Source organism: Physella acuta, unplaced genomic scaffold (genome assembly GCF_028476545.2).
Source record: "Physella acuta isolate Inbredline_101_S28 unplaced genomic scaffold, ASM2847654v3 ptg000325l, whole genome shotgun sequence".
Classification (NCBI taxonomy): Eukaryota; Metazoa; Mollusca; class Gastropoda; family Physidae; genus Physella; species Physella acuta.
The window spans coordinates 505,334-529,678 of NW_026731844.1; the positions used below are offsets into that span (position 1 = coordinate 505,334).

At 35.0% G+C, this 24,345-nt stretch overlaps 1 protein-coding gene across 4 annotated transcripts in view; it reads left to right on the plus strand.

The window, feature by feature from the left end:
• The window catches only part of LOC131940672 (uncharacterized), a 101,620-nt gene that overhangs the window by 39,981 nt on the left and 37,294 nt on the right, over positions 1-24,345 (plus strand). For 3 of the 4 annotated variants that reach the window (XM_059299400.1, XM_059299401.1, XM_059299402.1), the window contains 45 exons: positions 193-343; positions 682-1,115; positions 1,419-1,569; positions 1,912-2,354; positions 2,618-2,759; positions 3,043-3,271; positions 3,564-3,792; positions 3,919-4,057; positions 4,160-4,453; positions 4,622-4,800; positions 5,422-5,572; positions 5,680-6,107; positions 6,414-6,564; positions 6,894-7,345; positions 7,527-7,668; positions 7,791-8,019; positions 8,502-8,739; positions 9,071-9,212; positions 9,450-9,743; positions 10,132-10,310; positions 10,850-11,000; positions 11,280-11,710; positions 12,018-12,168; positions 12,548-13,005; positions 13,119-13,260; positions 13,721-13,949; positions 14,337-14,571; positions 14,897-15,032; positions 15,402-15,695; positions 15,886-16,055; positions 16,141-16,291; positions 16,717-17,147; positions 17,550-17,700; positions 17,964-18,622; positions 18,872-18,946; positions 19,285-19,426; positions 19,758-19,986; positions 20,311-20,533; positions 20,709-20,847; positions 21,186-21,479; positions 21,683-21,864; positions 22,450-22,600; positions 22,711-23,114; positions 23,242-23,392; positions 23,747-24,126. In XM_059299400.1, the coding sequence (XP_059155383.1) occupies positions 193-343; positions 682-1,115; positions 1,419-1,569; positions 1,912-2,354; positions 2,618-2,759; positions 3,043-3,271; positions 3,564-3,792; positions 3,919-4,057; positions 4,160-4,453; positions 4,622-4,800; positions 5,422-5,572; positions 5,680-6,107; positions 6,414-6,564; positions 6,894-7,345; positions 7,527-7,668; positions 7,791-8,019; positions 8,502-8,739; positions 9,071-9,212; positions 9,450-9,743; positions 10,132-10,310; positions 10,850-11,000; positions 11,280-11,710; positions 12,018-12,168; positions 12,548-13,005; positions 13,119-13,260; positions 13,721-13,949; positions 14,337-14,571; positions 14,897-15,032; positions 15,402-15,695; positions 15,886-16,055; positions 16,141-16,291; positions 16,717-17,147; positions 17,550-17,700; positions 17,964-18,622; positions 18,872-18,946; positions 19,285-19,426; positions 19,758-19,986; positions 20,311-20,533; positions 20,709-20,847; positions 21,186-21,479; positions 21,683-21,864; positions 22,450-22,600; positions 22,711-23,114; positions 23,242-23,392; positions 23,747-24,126 (10,956 nt within the window). The remainder of the gene's footprint in view (positions 1-192; positions 344-681; positions 1,116-1,418; positions 1,570-1,911; positions 2,355-2,617; positions 2,760-3,042; positions 3,272-3,563; positions 3,793-3,918; positions 4,058-4,159; positions 4,454-4,621; positions 4,801-5,421; positions 5,573-5,679; positions 6,108-6,413; positions 6,565-6,893; positions 7,346-7,526; positions 7,669-7,790; positions 8,020-8,501; positions 8,740-9,070; positions 9,213-9,449; positions 9,744-10,131; positions 10,311-10,849; positions 11,001-11,279; positions 11,711-12,017; positions 12,169-12,547; positions 13,006-13,118; positions 13,261-13,720; positions 13,950-14,336; positions 14,572-14,896; positions 15,033-15,401; positions 15,696-15,885; positions 16,056-16,140; positions 16,292-16,716; positions 17,148-17,549; positions 17,701-17,963; positions 18,623-18,871; positions 18,947-19,284; positions 19,427-19,757; positions 19,987-20,310; positions 20,534-20,708; positions 20,848-21,185; positions 21,480-21,682; positions 21,865-22,449; positions 22,601-22,710; positions 23,115-23,241; positions 23,393-23,746; positions 24,127-24,345) is intronic. The other variant, XM_059299403.1, reaches the window with a different exon arrangement.

Sequence of the window (24,345 nt, forward strand, 5' to 3'; positions counted from 1 at the left end):
TTTAAGATTATACATTTCGATTGTTAATATTTGAAATCTAAATATTGCTTTTTGGCTTAGATTCAAAATCTATACAATGATATTTTGTATAGCTTTCTGAAAAAAAAAAAAAAAAAGCAATAGGTGTCCCAGATTAACAGATAGTAGAAAAAAATACAAATCTACAAATTGTATGAATGTTCTCTCTTCCAGTTTGTTTGATCCCTATGGGCCTGAGCAATCATTATGTGGTGACAGATGATCAGCTGACAGCGTCCTCTAGTGTTGATAGCAGCCACACCGCACAAGATGGCAGGTTATACAATGTCCAGTCTAGTACTTCTGGTGGTTCATGGATCCCAAGGTACATTTTATAAGTCCATTTCATAACCAAAGACTTTATTTGGTTTATACAGAAACAAAAGATATTCATTAAGATAATTGTTATTTCCTTTATTAAATTATAATTTTTCTTATTTTAGAGGTAAAAAAAAGCTTATGTAATGTAAATATTAATAAAAGTACTCATTAGCTTTGAATATTACTTTCAGTAAATTGTTTAAAAAGATTGACAATCTATGTTACTTACTTGCTTATAATGTTTAAAAAAATTAAAGTTTTCGAACAATTATTGAGTTGAAAACAGTTTCTGTTAGAGGAAAAAACGAATGGATTTATTAATAAAGGGTTTGTCTTGTTTAGTACCAACACTAATGAGTGGATCATGGTAAAGTTCCAAGAACCAAAACTCATCTCAGGAGTGGTGACACAAGGCAGCCCTGATTCATCTCATTGGGTGGAAAAGTTTAATGTCTATGTCAGCACAAATGGTGTGGACTTCACCCCTTACACAGAGTTCCCTGGTGACCAGACACCTTACCTGTTCAATGGTAACACAGACAGTACAACACCTGTGAGGAATTTATTCAACCGTGACATCATAGCCCAGTATGTGAAGATTGTTCCAGTCCAGGCTTCACCTGCAGGTGTAGGCCTCAGGTTTGACGTCATGGGATGTAAACCTGATGATACACCAACTTCTGTGCCAACACCATCACCACCACCACTGGTCACTGGCCCAACTCCATCACTAGGCACTGGCCCTACAATAAAACCCACACTTGCACCTACACTGGGTATGTTTTTAGTTACCTTCCTTCTTACTCATGTGTTTCCTAAAACATTTTAATAAGCTAATTTTTTCTAGACAACCAACGAAGAAGATAGAATGTAAGGAATGTGAAACTTAATTTGTATCAATAATAACTAAAATCTTTAAAAATGTGTTTTTACTTAGTAAAAATAAAACATATTTCATTAAAATATTTTATATAAAAAATGGAATTCTTAAAAATTTTAACCATAAAACAAATTCTTCTAAATTTCCTTAATTTTCTTCCAATATTAAGAAAATGATTTTTCACTCCTCTTTCTTTAAGTTTGCGATTTACCCATGGGAATCACCAATCCTTTGATAATTGGAGACAACCAGTTAACAGCCTCAAGTTCTTTGGATGTTTACCATGGCCCATCTAGAGGAAGGCTGGAAATGAATAAAGATGGATCCTACGCTGGTGGCTGGTCACCTAGGTAATGTTGCTTTATAGCATCTTGTAACAACAAATAAATGGAACAAAGTATACAGATATGATAAATTATTCTCTTCTTTTTAAAAAATTTGTTTTTGAAAAAAAATCATGTGGTCTAGGATATGATTTTTTAAAAATCTGTTTTAAAAATACCCTATTTTAAGTTGGTCCAGTTTGTCTAAAAATAGATACAATTTCAACAAAAATTAATAGCATCTGAGTTGTGACAGCACAGAAACTTGTCTAGCTCATAAAAATAATTTTATGTTTCCTTTTAATAATTTAAAATTTGAAAAATAGTACCTCATTATTATTTAAGAAAGTTGTGCATTTTTTTTTACAGTACAACTGATCAAACTCCATACATTCAAGTCAATTTCCTGGGACCTTATGAAATTGCTGGAGTGACCACACAAGGCAGTGCTGACCAGCCATCTTGGGTCACCAAGTACACTGTGTACTACAGCACTGATGGTGTCACCTTCCAGCCTGTCCTGGATGAAACAGATGCCCCTAAAATTTTCAACGGCAACACTGACCAGTACACCCCAGTGACCAATTTCTTCCCCCCTGTTGTGGCTCAGTATGTCCAGATTCGGCCAGTGGAGTCCCATGATTCAGTAGCCTTGAGATTCAACCTGTATGGCTGTAATGCCCCAGTTCCCTTGGCACTGCTTACTACTCCTACAGCCTCGCCAACTCTGCCTGGGTTTACAACTTTAACCCCAAGTGCTGGACATCCAGGTGTCACATTGTCACCTCCCACACCATTCGTACCTCCACCAGGTAGTAAAAAATTTTAAATTTTTAACAAGTTTTAAAAAATAAATTTAGTTTATTTTGTTTAAAAAATTTAATAAAAGAGTATTTAACTGTTTTAAAAACTAAAAAACTTGATGTAGTCCTATTACAAGATTTAATTAGCTGCAAATAAGAAACATTCATAACGTGAATCATTCAAACATGCTGCATTTTGTGGAAAGAGAAAAGGTAACAATTATTTAAATTCAGTTTTACATTTTTTTTCATTTAATTTTTTTATTTTTCAGACAATCTCTGTAATATTCCAATGAATGTTGATCGACCATCTATTATGCCAAGTAGCCAGTTCTCATCATCCAGCAGTTTTAATTCTCAAACGACAGCTGGAGAGGGCAGAATAGATAACAAACTCTCATCATGGATACCAGCGTATGTCATTTTTCTCATAGTCATATTCAGCTACATCGTCTCTTGAGCTTAAGGGTTGATTATTTTTATTTACTTGCTTTTGTTGTATAAAAGATACTACATTTTGCTTAAATTACTTCAAAATTTAAAAACAAGGACTTATTATTACAAAACAATATCAATAAATAAAGTCTAAATTTTTAAAAATCCTATATTTCTTTATAACTTATTGTTTTTATAATGTATTGAACTATGAATAGCTTTTTTTCACTTTCTGTAACTTTTCTTAATATTTACCCTCCAGTGTTGCAGATAAACAACAGTGGCACCAGGTAGATTTCCTGGCACCTCAAAATCTGTCCGGCATACTGACCCAAGGCAGTCCAGATCTTGAGAAGTGGGTCTCATCCTTCACTGTCAGCACCAGCACTGATGGTGTCAACTTCTACCCCATACGTGGAGATGATGGGAAAGTTGTTGTCTTTGCTGGAAACACTGATAGATATTCCATTATCCGAAACTACTTCCCCCATGTAAGTTGAACTGCATTTTTTGTAACATAATTTTTTTTTAAATCACTTTAATACTGAATAGTAAAACTATTTATATTTTTAACATTTAAAACAAAAATTACATTAATATTGAAAAGTCAAACTATTTATAGCTACATTAGTATTATAATATTTTCTTCTATATACTGATATGAGTAAAAAACAGGTATTTGCAGGTATTATTTAGATTTCAAAAATGTATATTATTGTGTTATTTCAAAAAATCTATTTTAGTGTTATTAATTGACATGTTCTTGTAATTAAAAAACTTCAGATGGTTGTAGCAAGATATGTGAGAGTGGAGCCAGTGACATGGGCACCAAATGGCCCGGGATTGAGGCTCAACTACATTGGCTGCTTCTCTGCTTTCGTACCCACTCCTCGACCTCCCGTACCATTTTACTATGAGGAGCCAACAGTACCTGCAGGAATTTCAACGTCTGCTCCAACAGTTGCAGTACCTACAGTTTCTCCACCAACAGTAGTATCTCTGGGAGTGCCAGGTAGGAAAATAGATTCCAGTAAAAAAAAAAGAAAGCCATAGCTCTTTAATGAATGGTAAAAAATTGTGATCGTGTAAAACAAAATATATGAAGATTTGGTAATTACACAAACACTCATGTTTTCAGTGTGTAGCTTACCTATGGGATTACAGAATCTGAGAATTGTTAGAGATGAGCAACTGAAGGCCTCTTCTTTCAAAAATACATTTGGCCCGGAACTTGCCAGACTTTCAGAAAATGAATACCAAGGATCATGGATACCAGGGTAAAATTAGGCTTCTAGGTTGTAAAAAAAACAAATTCTAATATTTTAACTTTTTATTTAAAAGTTAATTTGTCTCCCTTTTGTTTTTGATTCTCTGAATAGGGTTAATGATGATGCACCATATATTCAAGTCAACTTTGAGGAACCTAAGTATCTGTCTGGTGTAGTCACACAAGGTGAAGGACGTGAAGAGAAATGGGTCACAGAGTATGAAGTATACACCAGTGTTGATGGCATCAACTTCACTCCTTACTCTCAGAAACAAGATGGAGTGACAACACTTTTTAAAGCCAACGTTGACAAAAATACACCTGTGACTAATTACTTTGTGACAAATGTCATCGCCCAATACATTAGAATTGTGCCTATTAGCAGTCATATGGGTGTTGCTTTAAGGTAAATAAGCACATTACTTTTATAATTTTTTTAAAAGTTGAAGTTGTTAACCGAACCCACAGTTGACTATTTTATAACCTATTTTGATTAAATGATTTCTTAAATAACTCAAGAGGATTTAATAACATTGTTTTGTTTTTATCAATTAAACAATTTTTTAAATTCCAGATTTGATATCTTGGGTTGCAATCCATCAAAAGAACAAACTGAAATAACTGTTCGGCCACCACTGTACCCACCCAGTGCAACAACCAGCACACTAGCACCAACTCTGTACCCTGGACAGACTGCACCGCCCACACTCTCTCCTCCCACTCATGGGCCCACAGAGATCCCACCACCTAAAGGTTTGTATTGGAAAACAATAATTTTAAGGGTGTTGATAAATAAATAAAGGGAAAGCACTCTATTGTCTAATCTTATGCTTACAAACAAATCATAGAACTCTCCACTTTCTCTTCCCCACATATAACTACAAGGTTTGTATACAATGTTAACAAACTATTAGCCAATTGTATCTGGTTTATTTTTCAGGTTTATTTTCTTATATCTTAACTATGAAGATATATTTATAGCTCTATTAACAATAATAGTTTACAATTTTTATTCTGATTGTTTAATGATTTACAATTTTAATCTGCTTGTGATATTTGAAAATAACTTCTTACATACATTATTCCAAAACATTGTGCCTAGTAAGTGCTAGAAAATTTGGCTTAATTTTATATTTTTTCATAATTCTACTTAACTGTCTATAACATATTGCATACATATTTGGATTTTTAATGCTATACCTATTTGTATTATATATAAAACAATAATGTTTATTTTTATTTTTTATTTTTTTATTCATAATTTATATTGACTGTGTATTAAAAAATATTTATGATTTTACAATGTCTCTATTAAACTGCCCTTGACCAAGTGAAATCCTGCTGTAACAATTTCTCCCAATATTTTGTCACCAGTGTGCCTGATCCCTATGGGAGTGAGCAGTCATTACTTGGTAACAGATGCACAACTTACATCATCATCAAACATGGATGGTCTACACTCTGCCAGCAGTGGTAGACTTTACAACACTGTGTCCAGCACTTCTGGGGGCTCATGGATACCTAGGTATTTTTTATTTATAACAATGTAGTTTTGGCCTGTTAACTTTTTTTCTAAAATGTTGATATTTTTCTTTAACAATTTCTGTCATATTGAAACTATTTTTATCCCAGCTATGATTATGATCAGTGGATAATGGTCAACTTCCAAGAACCAAAACTCATCTCTGGAGTTGTGACACAAGGCAGCCCAGATTCATCTCGTTGGGTGGAAAAGTTTAACGTCTACTACAGCTTGAATGGAAAAGATTTTATTCCTTACACAGAGTTGCCTGGCGGACAGACACCCTATCTCTTCAGTGGTAACACAGACGCAACAACTCCCTTAAGGAACCTTTTCAACAGAGACATCATAGCCCAGTATGTGAAGATTGTGCCTGTACAGTCCGCTCCTAATGGCGCAGGTCTCAGGTTTGATGTGGTTGGCTGCCAACCCAATATGCCACCAGAAACAACAGTTTCACCACCACCACTGGTCACTGGTCCCACCCCTACACCAGGAACTGGACCAACACTTATTCCAACAGTCCCCCCAACAATTAGTAAGTTAATATTTGTTTAGCTTTTGAAATAAAAGTAACTTTTAACAGCTTTGAATCACTTGTGCTTAAATACATTTTTTTTAAAACACGTATTATGATCAAATGTAAAAATTTACCTTTTTTTTTTTACCAAATTATTTTTCTGATCAGTAATTTTAGCAGTATTTAGCCCTTATTTCCTTTTAAAATTAAGCGTTTGAATTAACATAGGTGCTTTTTAAATTAATTCCAACTGCTGATTGTAAGTTTCACTAATACATGTTTCACTAGAATTATCCTTTAAAAAAAACTTTAATATTTTTCCAGCCTGTGACATTCCTATGGGAATTAACAATCCCTTAATCATCGGAGATGCCCAGCTAACGGCATCCAGCTCCTTGGATATTTACCATGGCCCTACTAGAGGCAGGCTGGAGACGGACAAGGATGGATCCTATGCTGGTGGCTGGTCCCCAAGGTAGGTTTTAGTCAAAGATTAAAAGAATCTAAATCTATTACTTTTTTGATGTGTTGAAAGCATGTCCTTTGGAGAAAACTGAAAGGGATGCCCAGGAAATTAAGACAGGCAAAAGAAAAGGGTCAGACCCTGAAAAACCTGGAGGATGAGACAAGAAAGATGGGCTCAGACTTGCTCAAGATAAAGTTGCCAGGAACAATCCTGTCATTGTGTAATGACAGGCTAACTATTGCTGCTAAAACACTTTGAAAGGAAATTTGTAATTCATACAATAATTTTATTTTATGCTTTTTTCTGTTTTTAGTTGAGAATTTTTTTTTTTTTTACAGTACAACTGATCAAACTCCATACATTCAAGTCAATTTCCTGGGACCTTATGAAATTTCTGGAGTGACCACACAAGGCAGTGCTGACCAGCCATCTTGGGTCACCAAGTACACTGTGTACTACAGCACTGATGGTGTTACCTACCAGCCTGTTGTAGACAACACAGACAGTCCAGTGGTCTTCAACGGCAACACTGACCAGTACACCCCAGTGACCAACTTATTCCCCCCTGTTGTAGCTCAGTATGTCCAGATTCGACCAGTGGAGTCCCACAACTCTGTAGCTCTAAGATTTAATTTGCTTGGATGCTACTCACCAGTGCCATCACCTACGCCACTCCCCACGCTGACACCTGGAACATCAACAGCAGCACCTGGCTTTACCACCCTAGCCCCCAGTGCTGGACAGCCAGGTGTCACTGTACCACCACCTACACCTTTCCTACCTCCACCAGGTATACCCTACCTCTGTCACTCCTTTTTCTTTAGTAGGTATTCACAGTAACAACAACACTTTCAATTATTTTAAATGTTATTTTTTTCACATTTAACAAACTATATGTGGAGTGACTATAAAAATATGGGATTTGAGGAATTTTATATTTAAATGAAAATATTTAATGTTTTTTTCATCAGATCAAATCTGCAATGTGCCAATGAATGTAGACAAACCATCAATGATACCAAATAGCCAACTTACTTCATCAAGCAGTGCTGGTCCTCTAACTACAGCAGCTGATGGCAGACTTGACAACACACTTTCTTCATGGATTCCTGCGTATGTGAATATATAATCTTTATGATTTTAGTATTTGTTACACGTAAAGTAATTTTAATAAATTATTTTTTATGTAATGACTAATTGCTGTAAAGTTATTTATGTCATTACCTTATCTACAGCATTGCAGATAAGCGTCAATGGATGCAAGTAGATTTCTTAAAGCCCCAGGACCTGTCTGGTATCCTCACACAGGGCAGTCCAGACTTTGAGAAATGGGTCTCATCCTTCACCATCAGCACCAGCGTTGATGGTTACACCTATTACCCCGTCAGTGGCAATGATGGAAATGTTTTAGTTTTTCAGGGAAACACAGACAAAAACTCTATTGTTCGCAACTATTTCCCACATGTAAGTTTTTTTTTTCGATTTTTTTGACACCACTTACAGTACTCACTTTTGTTTTTGTTAGCAACTACTTCCAACTTGTGCTGTTTTCAAAATGTATCAACTACTTCTTGGATATATTTTCTAATGTTCAAAACTACTTTCTTCATAAATGTCCTTTTTCAAAAGTTGTTTCAGTATTTTTTCTGTATTATGTAAATGTATGTTTGATGTTTTAACTTCTGTTTTGATCTGACCTCCATAAGCTATCTTACAAATATATTCTCTATTACTGGAAATACAATAGTTTTTTTTTTTAAATATGCAAATTTTATGTTCTCTAAAAAAATTTTGGCTTTTATGTTTGGGAAATGTTAATAGCGATAAACTTTTTCTTTGCTGGTTCAAACAATTTAGTGTTGAGAGAAACAAAATTATTTATTTCAGATTAAGTCATCTACTTTCATAATAAATTACTTAATTTGCGTAACTACTTAATTTACCAGGTTGTCGTGGCTAGGTATATCAAACTTGAACCTCTAACCTGGTCACCAAACGGCCCAGGTCTAAGACTGAACTACATTGGTTGCTTACCAATGTCAGTCCCCACTCCACGGCCACTTGTACCATTCTACATGGAACAACCAACCATCCCAACTGGAGCAACGACATCTGCCACCACTGCTGGCCCAACTGCCTCCCCAACTGCCTCTCCTACTGTACCACACATTACCTTAAGACCAGGTAAGTTTTGAGCTTATCTATACAATATACACTGAAATATCAGTTAAATAGCCTTGTAGTGGACTACAAAAAGAGTTGCACAATCTGTGTATAGACTTCTGTTTGCACAAAGTTTTGTGTGTACAATTTTAATAGGCATTTTTCAATGCTCACTTGTTTTTGGAATTAACATAAAAGTTGAGTAAATGTGAGAACAATTATTTGAATTATATTATAATTTGTTACATTTTCAATTAGCTTGGTGTTATGAAAAATGCTAATAAAAGGAAGCAACTTAGAACTAAATGTTATATTCATTTCTCTACCTTAAATTATACATGTATCTCTATAGATGTATGCTTGGAAGAAATGGGCTTACAAAACCAGAAGATAATTCAAGACACGCAGCTCACAGCTTCATCACAAAAACTGGCCTATGGGCCAGAGCTTGCCAGGCTGTCAGTGAATGAATATCAAGGCTCATGGATGCCGCGGTAAGTTTACCTTCAACATTTTATACTTTTTTTATTTTATTATTAATACATCAGTTTAACTGTCAATTATAAATGTCATGCTCATTCTTAGTGTTCTTTAACTTAACTTTGCTCCAATTAGTTTGTCATAAGCTGGCAAAAAAATAAACCAGACCTACTAAGAAACATGTTTGTAGAAGTTTGTTATTAAAATTACTCTGTTTAATGAATTCTTCCAATTATTTTATATTTTTTCAGCACTGATGACGATGCACCTTACATTCAAGTGGACTTTAAGGAGCCAAAATTTTTGTCAGCAGTGGTGACCCAAGGTGAAGGACGTGAAGATCGATGGACCACGGAGTACCAGGTGTTCTACAGCATGAATGGAGTAGACTTCATTCCTTACTCTGACAAACAAGATGGCCGACCCAAGACTTTCCCTGCCAATGTTGACAGGAACTCTCCAGTCACAAACTATTTTATCACCAACATCATTGCACAGTACATTCGTATAGTTCCTGTCAGCAGTCATTTGGGCTTTGCTCTAAGGTACGTAGACAACAAGAAACTATCAGATTTCAAAATTATACTTGAATGTTTAAACAGGAGATATACACATATTTTATAATATAAGCAACAATCTAATTAATTTATCAACTAATTTAATATTTAGGCCTATATAGAATGTATAATTATCTTTAACTAAAGATAAGACCCATATTGCTTAAAAAATTAGATTTTAGAAATAACAATAAAAAATAATTTGCAGTTTCATTTCTTTTTTTGTTTGTCCAATAATAAATAAGGATTATGTATATTAAGTTTCTTTGTTTATCATAAAAATTACTGTCAATTTTCATGTTATTTTTTATGCCATCAATAAATTATCTCCAGTGTAAGGGAGATTACTCATGTCATCTGTTATTTACAACTACAGGTTTGATGTTCTTGGATGTAATCCATCTAAGGAGAGGGAGGACATTAGCACCCGTGCACCACCCTACCCACATGTCACAACAGTCACTACAGCCAAGCCTACACTAGCCCCTGGTCAGACAACACCCCCCACACTCTCCCCTCCTACTCCTGGAACTACCATTATTCCTGCACCATTAGGTATATTATTTACATTTTTTATAACTATCAAAGTATAGGCCTACTATTTATTGTAATTAAAGTAGATTATTTATTATGATTTTAAAACTTATTGTCGAGATTTTAATTAACATATTTTAGTGTAGAACAAGAAAAAAGTCTTGCAGAAGTCAAACATTTCGAGAATCTTAACTATTAAAAAAAGTATCATGTTTATAAAAAAAAAAAAAAAAGTTTCCCTTTCAAACCTGACGGTCTATGGGGCAAGTGAAGTAGAGTTCACTTGTTTCTGTGACCACGGCATATGAAGAGACAGTGTGGTCAGCACTATGCCCAGCCGCCTTTACTTTCCCTAACATGAGGTAGGTACCCATCAGAGTTGGGTGGACTCAGGGACAGTCTACTGACTTGAACTCGGATTCGAACTCGAGACTAACGGGTTAGCAGTCCAGCTCTCTACCGCTAGACCACTCCGTTTATAATGTGTATTTAAATTATTTGTAGCAGATTTGTTCAGCATGACAAAATGATTTATTTTGTTTTGTTTATCTTTTGTTTAGTGTGCTTGATCCCCATGGGTCTGAGCAACCACTACATAGTGACAGATAAACAAATAACATCTTCCTCTGTCCTTGACAACAACCACAATGCTTTTGATGGTAGACTCTTCAATGAGAAGTCCAACAGCTCTGGAGGATCTTGGATCCCAAGGTAACTTTACACTATCTCACCTGGTATCTATTTTTAGTATATTCTTAAAGCTAAATAAAATAAAAATGTAAAAATATCTTTAATTGATTTTAATAATGCGTACTTGATTATTGATGTGTAGGATTTAAAATTAGACCATATGTTTTTTTAAGTAAGATCTTCAAGTATTATGATAGTCTGGAATGGATTTTAATATTTTAGAAAGTCACAAATAATTAATTATTGTTTTTTTATCATGTGAAGATAATGTTTTAAATAGTTTTTTTTTGTAATTTGAAGCCCAACAGATAGCCAAGCTTGGATAATGGTTAACATGAATGAGCCAAAGCTGATCTCTGGAGTATCAACACAAGGCAGCCCAGATTCATCTCGTTGGGTGGAGAAATACAATGTCTACTACAGTCTGAATGGTGTGGACTTCACCCCTTACACAGAGTTCCCTGGTGACCAGACACCTTACCTGTTCTATGGAAATACAGACAGTACAACACCTGTGAGGAATTTATTCAACCGTGACATCATAGCCCAGTATGTGAAGATTGTTCCAGTCCAGGCATCACCTGCTGGTGTAGGCCTCAGGTTTGATGTGATTGGCTGCAACCCCAACCTACCTCCAGAAACAATCATCACACCACCCCCACTGGTCACTGGACCAACTCCGTCCGTGGGCACTGGACCAACTCTCAAGCCAACGCTACCACCTGGCATTAGTATGTGCTTTTCTTATAGCTTTTACTGTAGCGTTCACTGATATAGAATAAAAGAGACATTAGATATTTATTTATTATACAACACTAAATTTTAGTTTTTCAATCTCTATTTGTCAGATCTTTAAAGAAATAAAAACAAGTTAACACCACATAACAGATTTTATACAAAATAATTACAGCTTAATTTATTCAAAATTATTTTTTTTAAACTGTTTTTTTTTTTTAAATGGTAAGTAAAAAAAACAAGCTGAACAATTTGGTCAATATTTATTATAAATAAAACAACAACAAACTGCTTGTTTACCAGCTTGTGACCTGCCAATGGGAGTGAACAATCCAAAAGTTATCAGTGACAATCAGCTGTCTGCATCTAGTTCTATGGACTCCCTACATGGTCCTTCAAGAGGTCGACTGGAGATAAACCAAGATGGTTCTCTGGCTGGCGCCTGGTCTCCTAGGTAAGGCAATGTTTGTCTCTTCTCTATTTATGGCATTTTTTGTTTTATCTTTTAAAGTCTGATAAACCTTATCTGAAGAAAGTTTGGCATAAAAGACAACTATGAATTCTGCTCTAAATATTTTTTTTTAATGTCACTCTCTTTTTGTTTCTCTGTTAACAAAAAAAAAACACTATATAAGTAGGCTTTGATATTGAAAGTAAGTAAAGCACCTTAACATTTTTAATCTTAAATTTGTATGCCCACTATAATTTATAAACCTTCTTACATGCAATTATTTATTTGTGAGAAGAGATGATTGTCTTATAGACACAATTTTAAACAGAATAAAACTCATGCCAATTAAGTTGATTAAATAACGTTTTTATTTTTGTTGCAGTGTTTCAGACAAGACCCCCTACATCCAAGTTGATTTCTTACAACCACTTGAAGTATCTGGTGTGGTAACACAAGGCAGTGCTGACCAGCCATCTTGGGTCACCAAGTACACTGTGTACTACAGCACAGATGGCGCCACTTTCCACCCTATAGTAGACAACACTGACAACCCAATCCTATTTAATGGGAACACAAACCAACACACTCCAGTGAAAAACTTCTTCCCAACTGTTGTAGCTCGCTACATTCAGATCCGGCCTGTGGAATCACATAACTCAGTTGCCCTGAGGTTCAGCTTATTTGGATGTACCACGCCCACCCCTAATGTAGTACCTCCCACCCTGCTGATACCAACTCCTTCACCATCAATAGGAATATTCACTGCACCAACACCATCACCAACTGTACCACAAGTTGGAAGCACAGAAATGCCACCTACACCATTCCTAAATCCTCCAGGTAATTTGCTCTGTTTACAAAACTAATTTATTTTCTCTTTTATTCATAACAAAAAAAAGAGAATAAATTTAAAAAAAACAGATGTACTCACAATATTTAACTCCTCCTTTCAGGTGAAATATGTAATGTCCTGATGAATGTGGACCAGCCTTATTTGTTTTTGGACAGCCAGTTTTCTGCCTCGAGCTATGCTGATTCTTACTCAACAGCCTCAGCTGGCAGGCTTGACAACACATTCAACTCATGGATTCCTGAGTAAGTTTTTTTGTTTAACACTGCTGTGTTGTTTGCCTCACACACCAGTTCAAAGTTTCAAAATTTTCTGTCCCGGAATTCATTATTTTGTGACCATACATTTTTAAAAAAAATATTCTAATGATGAATTTGTAATGAAAAAAGCTGCTACATTCTTTTCATGTTGAATTTATGTATTTTTTTAATCCTGTAAAAATTAACTTTTTTTTGTTGTGAAAAGCAATTTTTATTGCAAAAAATCATCTGCATATAATTTTTTGTTTTAATTTTGTTTTAATAAACAAAATCATGTATTCATACAAATAATTTTTTTTTTAATCCTGCATTATTACAAACATTGTTTCGTTAAATTGTATGTATCATCACTTTTTTTTCGTGCTAAAGATTCTTAAATTAAATGGTCACTTAAATTTTCTTGTTTAAAAACCCTGTCTAACTACCATTATTTTTATGTGCCTAGGTTCGCTGATAGATACCAGTGGCATGAATTAGATTTCCTGAAACCCCAGGTGTTGTCAGGTGTACTGACCCAGGGCAGCCCAGACCTGGAGAAGTGGGTCTCCTCCTACACCATCAGCACCAGCTTGGACCACCTCACTTTTTACCCTGTCAGAGACAATAATGGAAATGTGATAACATTCTCAGGAAACACAGATAAAAGCTCTGTTATCAGAAATTACTTCCCTCATGTAAGGACTGTTACTGTTATGATTCGTTTTTATTGTCTTTAATCATCTGATTAATTATTCATAATTTCATAGATGATTTACTTAATGACTACTTTTTAAAAATATTTAAGTATCAAGTAATCTAATTATGGTGTGGTTTTCACACCGATTTCTATTAATTCCTCTTTATCAGACTTGTGAAAAAAATAGGTGTTAAGTTTCTAATCATAAAATTTTGACCCTAATTAATTTTACTAACCGTAGTGCCAGCCATAATACCCTAAATGGAAAGTATATAACGACTTACAATCTCCATTGTTTTTGGAATAGTCTTTTTTTCTGAGTCTTGTGGAAGAGAACATTTGTTATCTTTTTATGTTTTCCTTTACAAAATGTTTTTATTTCCAGACGGTACTTGCCAGGTACATCAGAGTGGAGCCAGTGACCTGGGCACCCAATGGACCAGGGTTGAGGCTGGACTACATCGGCTGTGTGTCGGAGAGCGCTGCGACAAACAAACCCACAGTTCCCTTCCATGTTGACATATCCACAGCCAGTCCAACGTTGACCCCACCCATGGGCGTGTCTACACCCAGTCCACCACTGTACACCACACCTGCCCCTATTATAACTCTTGAGCCAAGTGAGTTACTGGTCTTTACTTGTCTTTCTTTATCACATAAACCCAAAGCTATTTATAAACTTTTAAAAGTACAAATAAGTCATATTATAATTTTTTTTTAAATATATGCAACAATTCCACTACATATACATTTTTCTTTATATCAGCTAATATATTGTTAAAAATCATTATGATTTATTAAGTAAAATTAATGCTTAGATATTTATTCTGAATTTAGTGTAGATCGCAAAATATTGTTAAAAAAGCCATTATTTATTTATTTTAATGATTGCGCTTGAAAGTTAACTTAAAAAACTTCTTAATTCAATTTGATGTATTTATATAGTGTGTACCAAAGAGATGGGCCTGCAAAACCAGAGGATCATCAGTGACACACAGCTGGCATCAACAACACAGTCATACAAACACGGCCCTGAGTTGGCACGTCTCTCAGAAAACTACCAAGGTTCTTGGATGCCTGCGTAAGGAAATTCATAATTTTAGCTTTGATGGTTTTACATTTTAATATACCTAAAGAATTATATATATTCTTCCTCTTATGATTGTGACAGCTTCGTTTTATGTAGTCATCAATATGTAAACTATAGACTAGGTATTTTTATTGTTGTTATTTTTACTTTTGACTTCCTATGTGGCATAAGGCTGACAGACACATGACTAACAAACTGGGTTGGTCGATATATTCTATACATCTAGTCATTTTGATGATGTTTTGATCCTTAAGACATCATAATCATCAAGATTAAAAATATTGTATCGTACATTATCTAAGTTACACAAGGTAAATATAAAATAGCATAGGATTCTAATGAAACTACATTTTGTTTCAGGAATTCGGACAATGCTCCATACATTCAAGTGAACTTCAGGGAGCTCAAGTACTTATCAGGAATTGTGACACAAGGTGAAGGACGTGAAGAGAAGTGGGTCACTGAGTACCAGGTCTACTACAGTGTTGATGGTGTTGACTTTTACCCATACTCCAACAAACAAGATGGCACAGCTAAAACTTTTACTGCTAATACTGATACTAACACCAAAGTCACCAACTTCTTTGAAAAGAATGTCTATGCTCAGTATATTCGCATAGTACCTGTAAATAATCACAATGGTGTTGCTTTGAGGTAATTAAATACAAAATTGTCAGCACTATTTTATAATTGCAGGACATAAAAATTTAATATTTTTCATTTTATCAATTTAAATGTTATCTATGTTAAATGTTAAACTTAATTAAAATTAAAATGAAAATTTGAACTACTTAAATTTTTCTAAAATCAAATAAATATTATATTTTATATTTAAAAATTTCAGATTCGATGTTCTTGGGTGTAATCCAACTAAAGAGAACCCAACTGTGTCAGTCCGACCTCCAGAGTACACATACACCACCCTGAGCCCCACACTGCCCACAAACATTCCTACATCAAGTGGGGCCACACAAGCTCCCACTGTTACTGTCACTGATATACCAGCTCCCAATGGTAAGGAAATCTTTAAAAGATTGTTTCATTCATATCTAAAATTGCTCTAACTTTTTAAAAAACCAATGTTACTTTTGTTCCATAGTCTGTCTGATCCCAATGGGTTTGACCAGTCACTACATGATCTCTGACAAGCAGCTGACATCTTCTTCTAGCCTGGATGGCCTACATCTTCCATCCAGTGGTCGGCTAGACAATTATGTTACCTCCACGTCTGCTGGCTCCTGGGTTCCAAGGTACGCTGTCAATATTTTTGCACTTGTTAAACATAAATAAGTTTATTTATAAATTGTTATAATATTCATACCATCAAATTCAGTTTAAATTGATTAATGATCCTTATGTTTAAAATGATTTCTAAATTACTTAAACTGTTTATTAATGATTATAATTTCCTACCCAAAAATTATATTTAAATGCACTAAATTTTTGTTGTGATTTCTTGTTATAGATAAAGCTTTTGTTTTCACCCTAACATCTAATTTACAAGCACATTAAAAAAAATGCTCAAAACTAATTATGTGTACATTTTTATAAACTATCCTACATTCATTTTTTAATATACATCTTCAGGAGTATTAGTAATATTTTTAAAAATGTATTGCTTTTGGTATTGTCAATAATAAAATAACATGTGACTATCTTCTTGTTGTGATTGCAGCACTACAGATACACACCCATGGATCATGGTGAACTTCAATGAGCCAAAACTCATCTCTGGAGTTGTGACACAAGGCAGCCCAGATTCATCTCGTTGGGTGGAAAAGTTTAACGTCTACTACAGCTTGAATGGAAAAGATTTTATTCCTTACACAGAGTTCCCTGGTGACCAGACACCTTACCTGTTCAATGGTAACACAGACAGTACAACACCTGTGAGGAATTTATTCAACCGTGACATCATAGCCCAGTATGTGAAGATTGTTCCAGTCCAGGCATCACCTTCAGGTGTAGGCCTCAGGTTTGACGTCATGGGATGTAAACCAAGCATTCCTACTGTAAACATTACACCTTCACCAACACCTTCCATCACACCAACTCCATTTGTGGTAACTGGCTCAACTGATGCCCCAACTCTGCCACCTAAAACATGTAAGTTTTGGAATACAATTTTCAGCATCTAAACCAAAATAAATGTTCTAATATTTTCTCTTAAATCTTAACTTCTTATTGTTTTAAATTATTGTTTGTTATCCTTTTTAAATAAGTTTTTCTAGATTAAGGCATTGATTTAAAGATAATTGATATATTGTTAAAAATGTTAAAATATTAGTTATCAATTATCTAATGCTTATAACTATTATGCAGTTTTTAAAAACTTTGTTATCTCATTTATTGTATTTCAACATTCGTTAGAACAACAATTATTTATAGTATTGGAAGAAAGTTTTAATAACTATCATTAACAATATTAGAAGAATATTGAAATTAATTACACTATTTGAAGCATATTTATAACAACATTAAAAAAAAATTCATTTGTTATTTCCACAGATTGTGATATCCCAATGGGCATAACAAACCCATTGATCATTAGTGACAAGCAGTTGACAGCTTCAAGCACTCTGGATGTTTATCACAGCCCATCAAGAGGCAGGCTTTATGCCGGCACAGATGGGTCTCTAGCTGGAGGCTGGTCACCAAGGTTGGGGAATTGATTGAGTTATCTCCCTGCACTCTTGCCTGTTTATCTCCACACAATTTATTTTTCATTGAATTTTTTTCTCCCTTGAATTTTCTAGCAGTTTTATATTTTACTTCTCTGTACTATTTCTTTGTTTATTTTTTTCTCATATAACGCTGTAACCTTCTCTAAGTATTCTTGGTTATACCATGTCACCTGTCACCTGAGATGTGTTAACCATAAGGTATTAAAAAAAATGTAATTAATTCTGTTTCTACGTGCAGTGTGTCTGACAGAAACCAGTACATCCAGGTGGATTTCTTGGCCCCGTATGAACTTTCAGGTGTGGTCACACAGGGCGGCGCTGATCAACAATCTTGGGTGACAAAGTATAACATCTTCTACAGCAGTGATGGCATCAACTACTACCCAGTCACAGACAACTCTCAACGACCAACTATATTTAACGGAAACACTAATTCCTTTGCTCCTGTCACAAATTTCTTCTCAACCATCAATGCGCGGTACGTCCAGATTCGGCCATTAGATTTCCACGGCTCAATTGCATTACGTTTTAATCTACTTGGATGCCAGTCTCCGTCACCTATCCCCACCCCTACCCCAGCAGTGATAACTGTAACGTCAGCCCCCACTCCGGCTGTCCTCCACACATGCACCACTGGATGGTCCGCATGGATCAACAACGTAAACCCCGCCAGTGGCAGTGGAGATTTTGAAGCCATGAGCGATGAAGACAAGTCCAAGTTCTGCCCAGGTGGGAAGATCACAGATATCAACTGCGTGGATGCTGAAACTGGGGATGACTACGACAGCCTGGCAGAGGCAACTTGTACTGTCGGTGAAGGCCTGAAATGCTTGAATGAACCGGACATTGGATTAACCTGTAGAGATTATAAGATTAGATACATGTGTACATGCTCAGGTGAATAGAATTTATTTTTAAAATTAGTTACATAAGTTTGATTTTATAGAATGTTTTTTTAAATTAGTTACATAAATTTTATTTCATAGACAGTTGTTTATTAAATTATATACATACATTTTATTCTATAGAAAGATTTTTAAAAACTAGACACATAAGTTCTATTCTATAAATTTTTTTTAATTAAAAAAACAAAATGAACTTTTTTTAAAGTTTTTAAAATGTGTGTAAAAAAACTTTGTTTATCAGCAACACCTACACCAAGCATAGCCGTCCCACAAGGAAGCACAGCTGTTCCCATCACACCTTTCACACATTCACCAGGTAAAACACATTTTAATTTTAAAAGGTGGTAATTCACATTTTAAGTAACAAAGTAATATATATCTCATAAAAATCCTGATAACTCAGTTCAAAAATGTTATTTAAGTAATTTAATACTTGAACTTTTATACAATAAATATATTAACATTATAGATAAAGTGTGTATTTAAATGAAATTTCATTTACATTTAATGTCATTATATATTCACAGTGTATACAGAATTCTGAAGTTTTATAAAATACTTAAAGATTCTAACATTTAAACATTTGTTGTAATGTCTTGCCACCATGTACACCATCTGTTACCAAGTTCCTAATGAGAATCCCCTGTATTTCAGATATCTTGTGTAACATACCAATGAACGTGGACCTGCCCAACTACCTCCCTGACCACCAGCTGTCAGCCTCTAGCAGTCTCAGCCCACAGACCATGGCCGCTGCTGGCAGACTCCATAATGAATTCTCTTCTTGGGTCCCACGGTCAGAACATTTGTCCTTAAACTTTTTACACTGTTAAATACATTTTTGGGAAGATGAAAACATAATGGAATGAAAAGAATGGCAGGATATTGTGAATGGCATATGCTTCACTATGCATTGATAGAAAAAACTGTAACATTTCTTGAACTTATGTTTTAGTAAAAGATTTATGAAAATTAAATTATTGGAAAGATGAAAAAAGAATGGAAGGATATTTTGAATGGCATATGCTTCACTATGAATTGATCGAAAATACTGTAAAATTTCTCAAACATATGTTTTAGTAAAAGATTTATAATAATTTAGAGTCCTTGTTTTGATTGTTTTACAGAACTCTTGACCAGAACCAGTGGCACCAGGTAGATTTCCTGACACCCCAGAACCTGTCAGGTGTTCTCACACAGGGCAGTCCCAATGCAGAGAAATGGGTGTCATCCTTCACAGTCAGCACCAGCAAAGATGGCTACAACTTCTACCCAGTGCGTGGAGATGATGGAAATGTTGTGGTGTTCTCAGGAAATTCTGACAAAGATTCTATTGTTAGAAATTACTTCCCACATGTATGTATCCATAGCTTTTTTTTTTAACTTTTTACATTTAAAAAAAAAATTGTAATACATTTTTAAAACTTGTAATGCTAACACTTTTATTAATTTTTTAGCCATCATTATCATTCATATTTTTATATTCTCAGATTTTTCTAAATGTTTTATTATAAAAAAATTATTTTTACCCTATGCTTTGAATGAATACATAAATATTGTTTTTTTGCTGCTTTATTGAGAGAAATTAGCATGCAACTAAAAGCAATTTTAGCTGCAAATCATTGTTTACATTTGTAACACTCTTTGTTGAATCTTCATCCGTGTAAATATATGTTTCAGCCTGTTGTGGCCAGATACATCAGAGTTGAGCCTGTCACATGGGCACCCAACGGACCAGGCCTGAGGGTTAATTACATCGGCTGCTTCAACATCAACTACCCCACCCCACATCCCACCTTACCCTTCCTCCAGCCCCCCTTCACACCTGCCCCCACCATCTCAACCACCACTTCTGCGTATGGCAGTCCTACACCACAGCCAACTAGACAAACCTTAGAGCCAGGTATAACTTTAGGACTGAAATTGTTTTACACCTGAAACTGGTTCTCTTTTTTTTTTATTAACGTGTAACTAACTTTAAAACCATGATGTTTTTCTTTCATCACTGAAGAGTTCCCAGTCAGAAATATCAATTTTTTAAAATACTAACTTGTAAAACTTTTAAATTCCTTCGACAGTGTGTAGTCAGCAGATGGGCTTGCAGAACCAGAGAATTGTTCAAGACTCTCAAATAACAGCATCATCTAGTACAAGGAACCATAACCCAGAGTTTGCCAGATTGTCAACAAATGATTATCAGAGCTCTTGGATACCAGAGTAAATAAAGTTGCTTGTCCTGCAATAACTTGTTAAAAATGTCCATACGGTCCTAGAGACCAGACTATTCTGGTTTAATTGCTTGTATTTAAAAATTTAACACAAAAATAATTTATAATTTGAACTTACACCTACATAATTTGTATTTTTTTTTACTTACGCCAACAAAAGTTGTAATTATCAACTAGCATATGTTGTATTAGTTTAACTCCAACACCAATATAATTTGTAGCAAACTTGTAAAAATAATTTCCAAAGAATATCTTCAAAAACATGTTTTATAGCTGTCACCTCTACCAACATAAGTTTTATTAACTTTGTTGAAAATTTTCCCGCAGTACTGCTGACAAATCCCCATACATTGAGGTAGATTTCCAAGACGTGAAGTTCCTATCAGGTGTGACAACACAAGGTGAGGGTGCGGAGGACAGGTGGGTCACTGAGTACAAAGTCTACACCAGCGTGGATGGGACTGACTTTGTTCCTTACTCAGAGAAGCAAGATGGTCAGGCTACAGTTTTCACAGCCAACACTGACAAAAATACACCAGTGACCAATTATTTTGCCAAAAACATCATGGCCAGATTTATCCGCATTGTCCCTGTCAACAGCCATACTGGCATTGCTCTAAGGTAAATAAACTGATTCGTTAATTGTATTTTTTTAATAAATAGATTATATAATTTATGATCATTTTAATAGCTAATTGTTGTTAATAGAAATTTATACTTAATGTGGTTTCTATGTGACAGTTTTTTATAAAAGTAAATTATCTATCTTTTTCAGAAGTATTTTATGACATTTTGAATTGTTATCATACCACTTATATTTTTAGGTTTGATGTTCTTGGATGCAACCCATCTAACGAAATAATTGAAAGGACAACACGTGCTCCAATGTACACAACGCTGTACCCACCATCCAAGCCCAGCACAGATGCCCCAACCCTCACTTCATCTCTTGGCTACACAGCACAGCCACCCATCCCAACATTCAGTACAGTGCCTCCACCAAATGGTAATTTTTTTTTTCAAAATGTATTCCTTTAATGGTGAATTGTCTTTTAAGAAATAAATTCAATCTTCTTATAAAATATAAGAAATAAATTGGATCTTCTAATAAAATATAAAAAATAAATTGAATCTTCTAATAAAATATAAGAAATAAATTGGATCTTCTAATAAAATATAAGAAATAAATTGGATCTTCTAATAAAATATCCAATGGGGGGATGGCATGTTCAGTTGGTAAAGCATACAACTGCTAACCCAAAAGTCTGGGGTTTTAAATTTAGAGTTCATGAAGGTAGAGCATCAGTATAGCTGATCACACTATCCATTCATAGGCAGAAGTAACTGAAACAGGAAAACTCTACTTCACCTACATCTTTACTTACTTACTTACAAATAATGCACCCAGCTATGGTAAATATCACCCTATTTAGAAAACAGAACATTACATTCACATTTTATAAAAATTAAAAACTGAATTAATTTGAACGCACAATTTCATTAAGATGTTTTCAGTACAGTTATATATTTTTTTAAAAATGTCAATATATTGTCTCCTGGTGCATGAAATGAGTGTTTGATTTATTTCTAGTCTGTCTTGTTCCAATGGGATTGAGCAGCCATTACATTGTGACTGATGAGCAGTTGACATCATCCTCCAATGTTGATGGCTTCCACTCCGCAGCAGATGGCAGATTATACAACTCTGTCACTGACACAACTGGCGGATCTTGGATTCCTGGGTACTTCACACTCTTTTAAAACATTGGCTTTTTAATTTTTTATATAATATTAATATTGGTATTAACATGTTAGTGCTTATTTAATAATTTATAATTTTTTTCCCATTAAGAACTGACACACAATCATGGATTATGGTCAACTTTAATGAACCAAAACTCATCTCTGGAGTGGTGACACAAGGCAGCCCAGATTCACCTCGTTGGGTGGAGAAATACAATGTCTACTACAGCCTGGATGGCAAAGATTTCACCCCATACACTGAATCTCCAGGCAGCCAAACACCTTACCTGTTTACTGGAAACTCAGACAGCAACACACCTGTGAGGAATCTCTTCAACCGTGACATCATAGCGCAGTACGTGAAAATCGTGCCTGTCGACGCTGCACCATTTGGTGTTGGGTTGCGGTTTGATGTTGTGGGATGTAAACCTTCAGTGCCACAGATCATTGCCACACCCACACCAGCGACTCCTTCTGTAGGACCTGGCCCAACACTTGCGCCAACGTTACAAAGTAAATTTTTCTTCTCAAATTTCTTTATGCTTTGTTAATGAAACAAAATTCATTAAGAAAACTAAACTTAATAAACTGCAGAATTGAAGAAAAAAGTTTATATTATACTTTTCTCATTGTTTTTCAGTTTGTGATGTCCCTATGGGATTAACGAACCCACAGGTAATTAATGATTATCAGCTGACTGCATCAAGTGCCCTAGATGGTCTCCATGCCCCAAGCAGGGGGAGGTTGTTCACTAATGCTGATGGCTCTCTATCTGGTGGCTGGTCACCAAGGTCTGTTCTCATTTGATGCTCATACAAACATTTACATTGTTTTGTTATCTCTTTCCATCTTTATGTTGATCTTTGTTTTTAGAAACTCTAGATTTTTGTTAGAGAAATTTATGATTGTTTGAATATTTCTTTAATCTTTATAGAGAGATATGGCAATATAATAACTCATTTTCATAAAAGTCAAATGATTTTTAAAATGATTAATTTAGTGATTGTTCTAGCACACTGTTAGTTAGTAGTTTATGAGATATACATGATATACTTTATGACCTTTTGTATTAATTAAAAAACCTTTTTTTTCATGTTTTGAATATCTGACTCAGAAGTTCACAATTTTTATCCTATTTATTCCAGCACATCTGACAAGAGCCCCTACATCCAGGTAGATTTCCTTGCACCTTACGAGATCTCAGGTGTGGTCACACAGGGCAGTGCGGACCAGGACTCCTGGGTCACCAGGTACATGGTGTACTACAGCAAAGATGGCGTCAACTTCCAGCCAGTGGCAGACCAGACATCAGCTCCGCTTGTGTTCAGTGGCAACTCTGACCAGTTCTCTCCGGTCACCAACTTTTTCCCCACCGTTGTGGCCAGGTACATCCAGATCCGACCTGTTGAGTTCCACAACTCCGTGGCCTTGAGGTTCAATGTCATAGGCTGCCACCCACCTGGCCCAACTCCAGTTCTTGTGACCATAGCACCAACACCAGTCGTACCCTTCACACCACCTCCAAGTAACTACTTCTTTTTAATTTTAATATTTTTTCTTATACAGGATTAATTTTAAATATGGTTTAATGGTAGAGCATAATTGTTCATTTTAAAGTCTTGAGTTCTGTCCATCCAGTTCTAATGTGTACCTAAACACACCCATTTCAAATAGTACTAAACACAACACTTCATTGACAGACTTCAAACATTTACACTTTACCTTATCTGCTCTGAATTGTCTG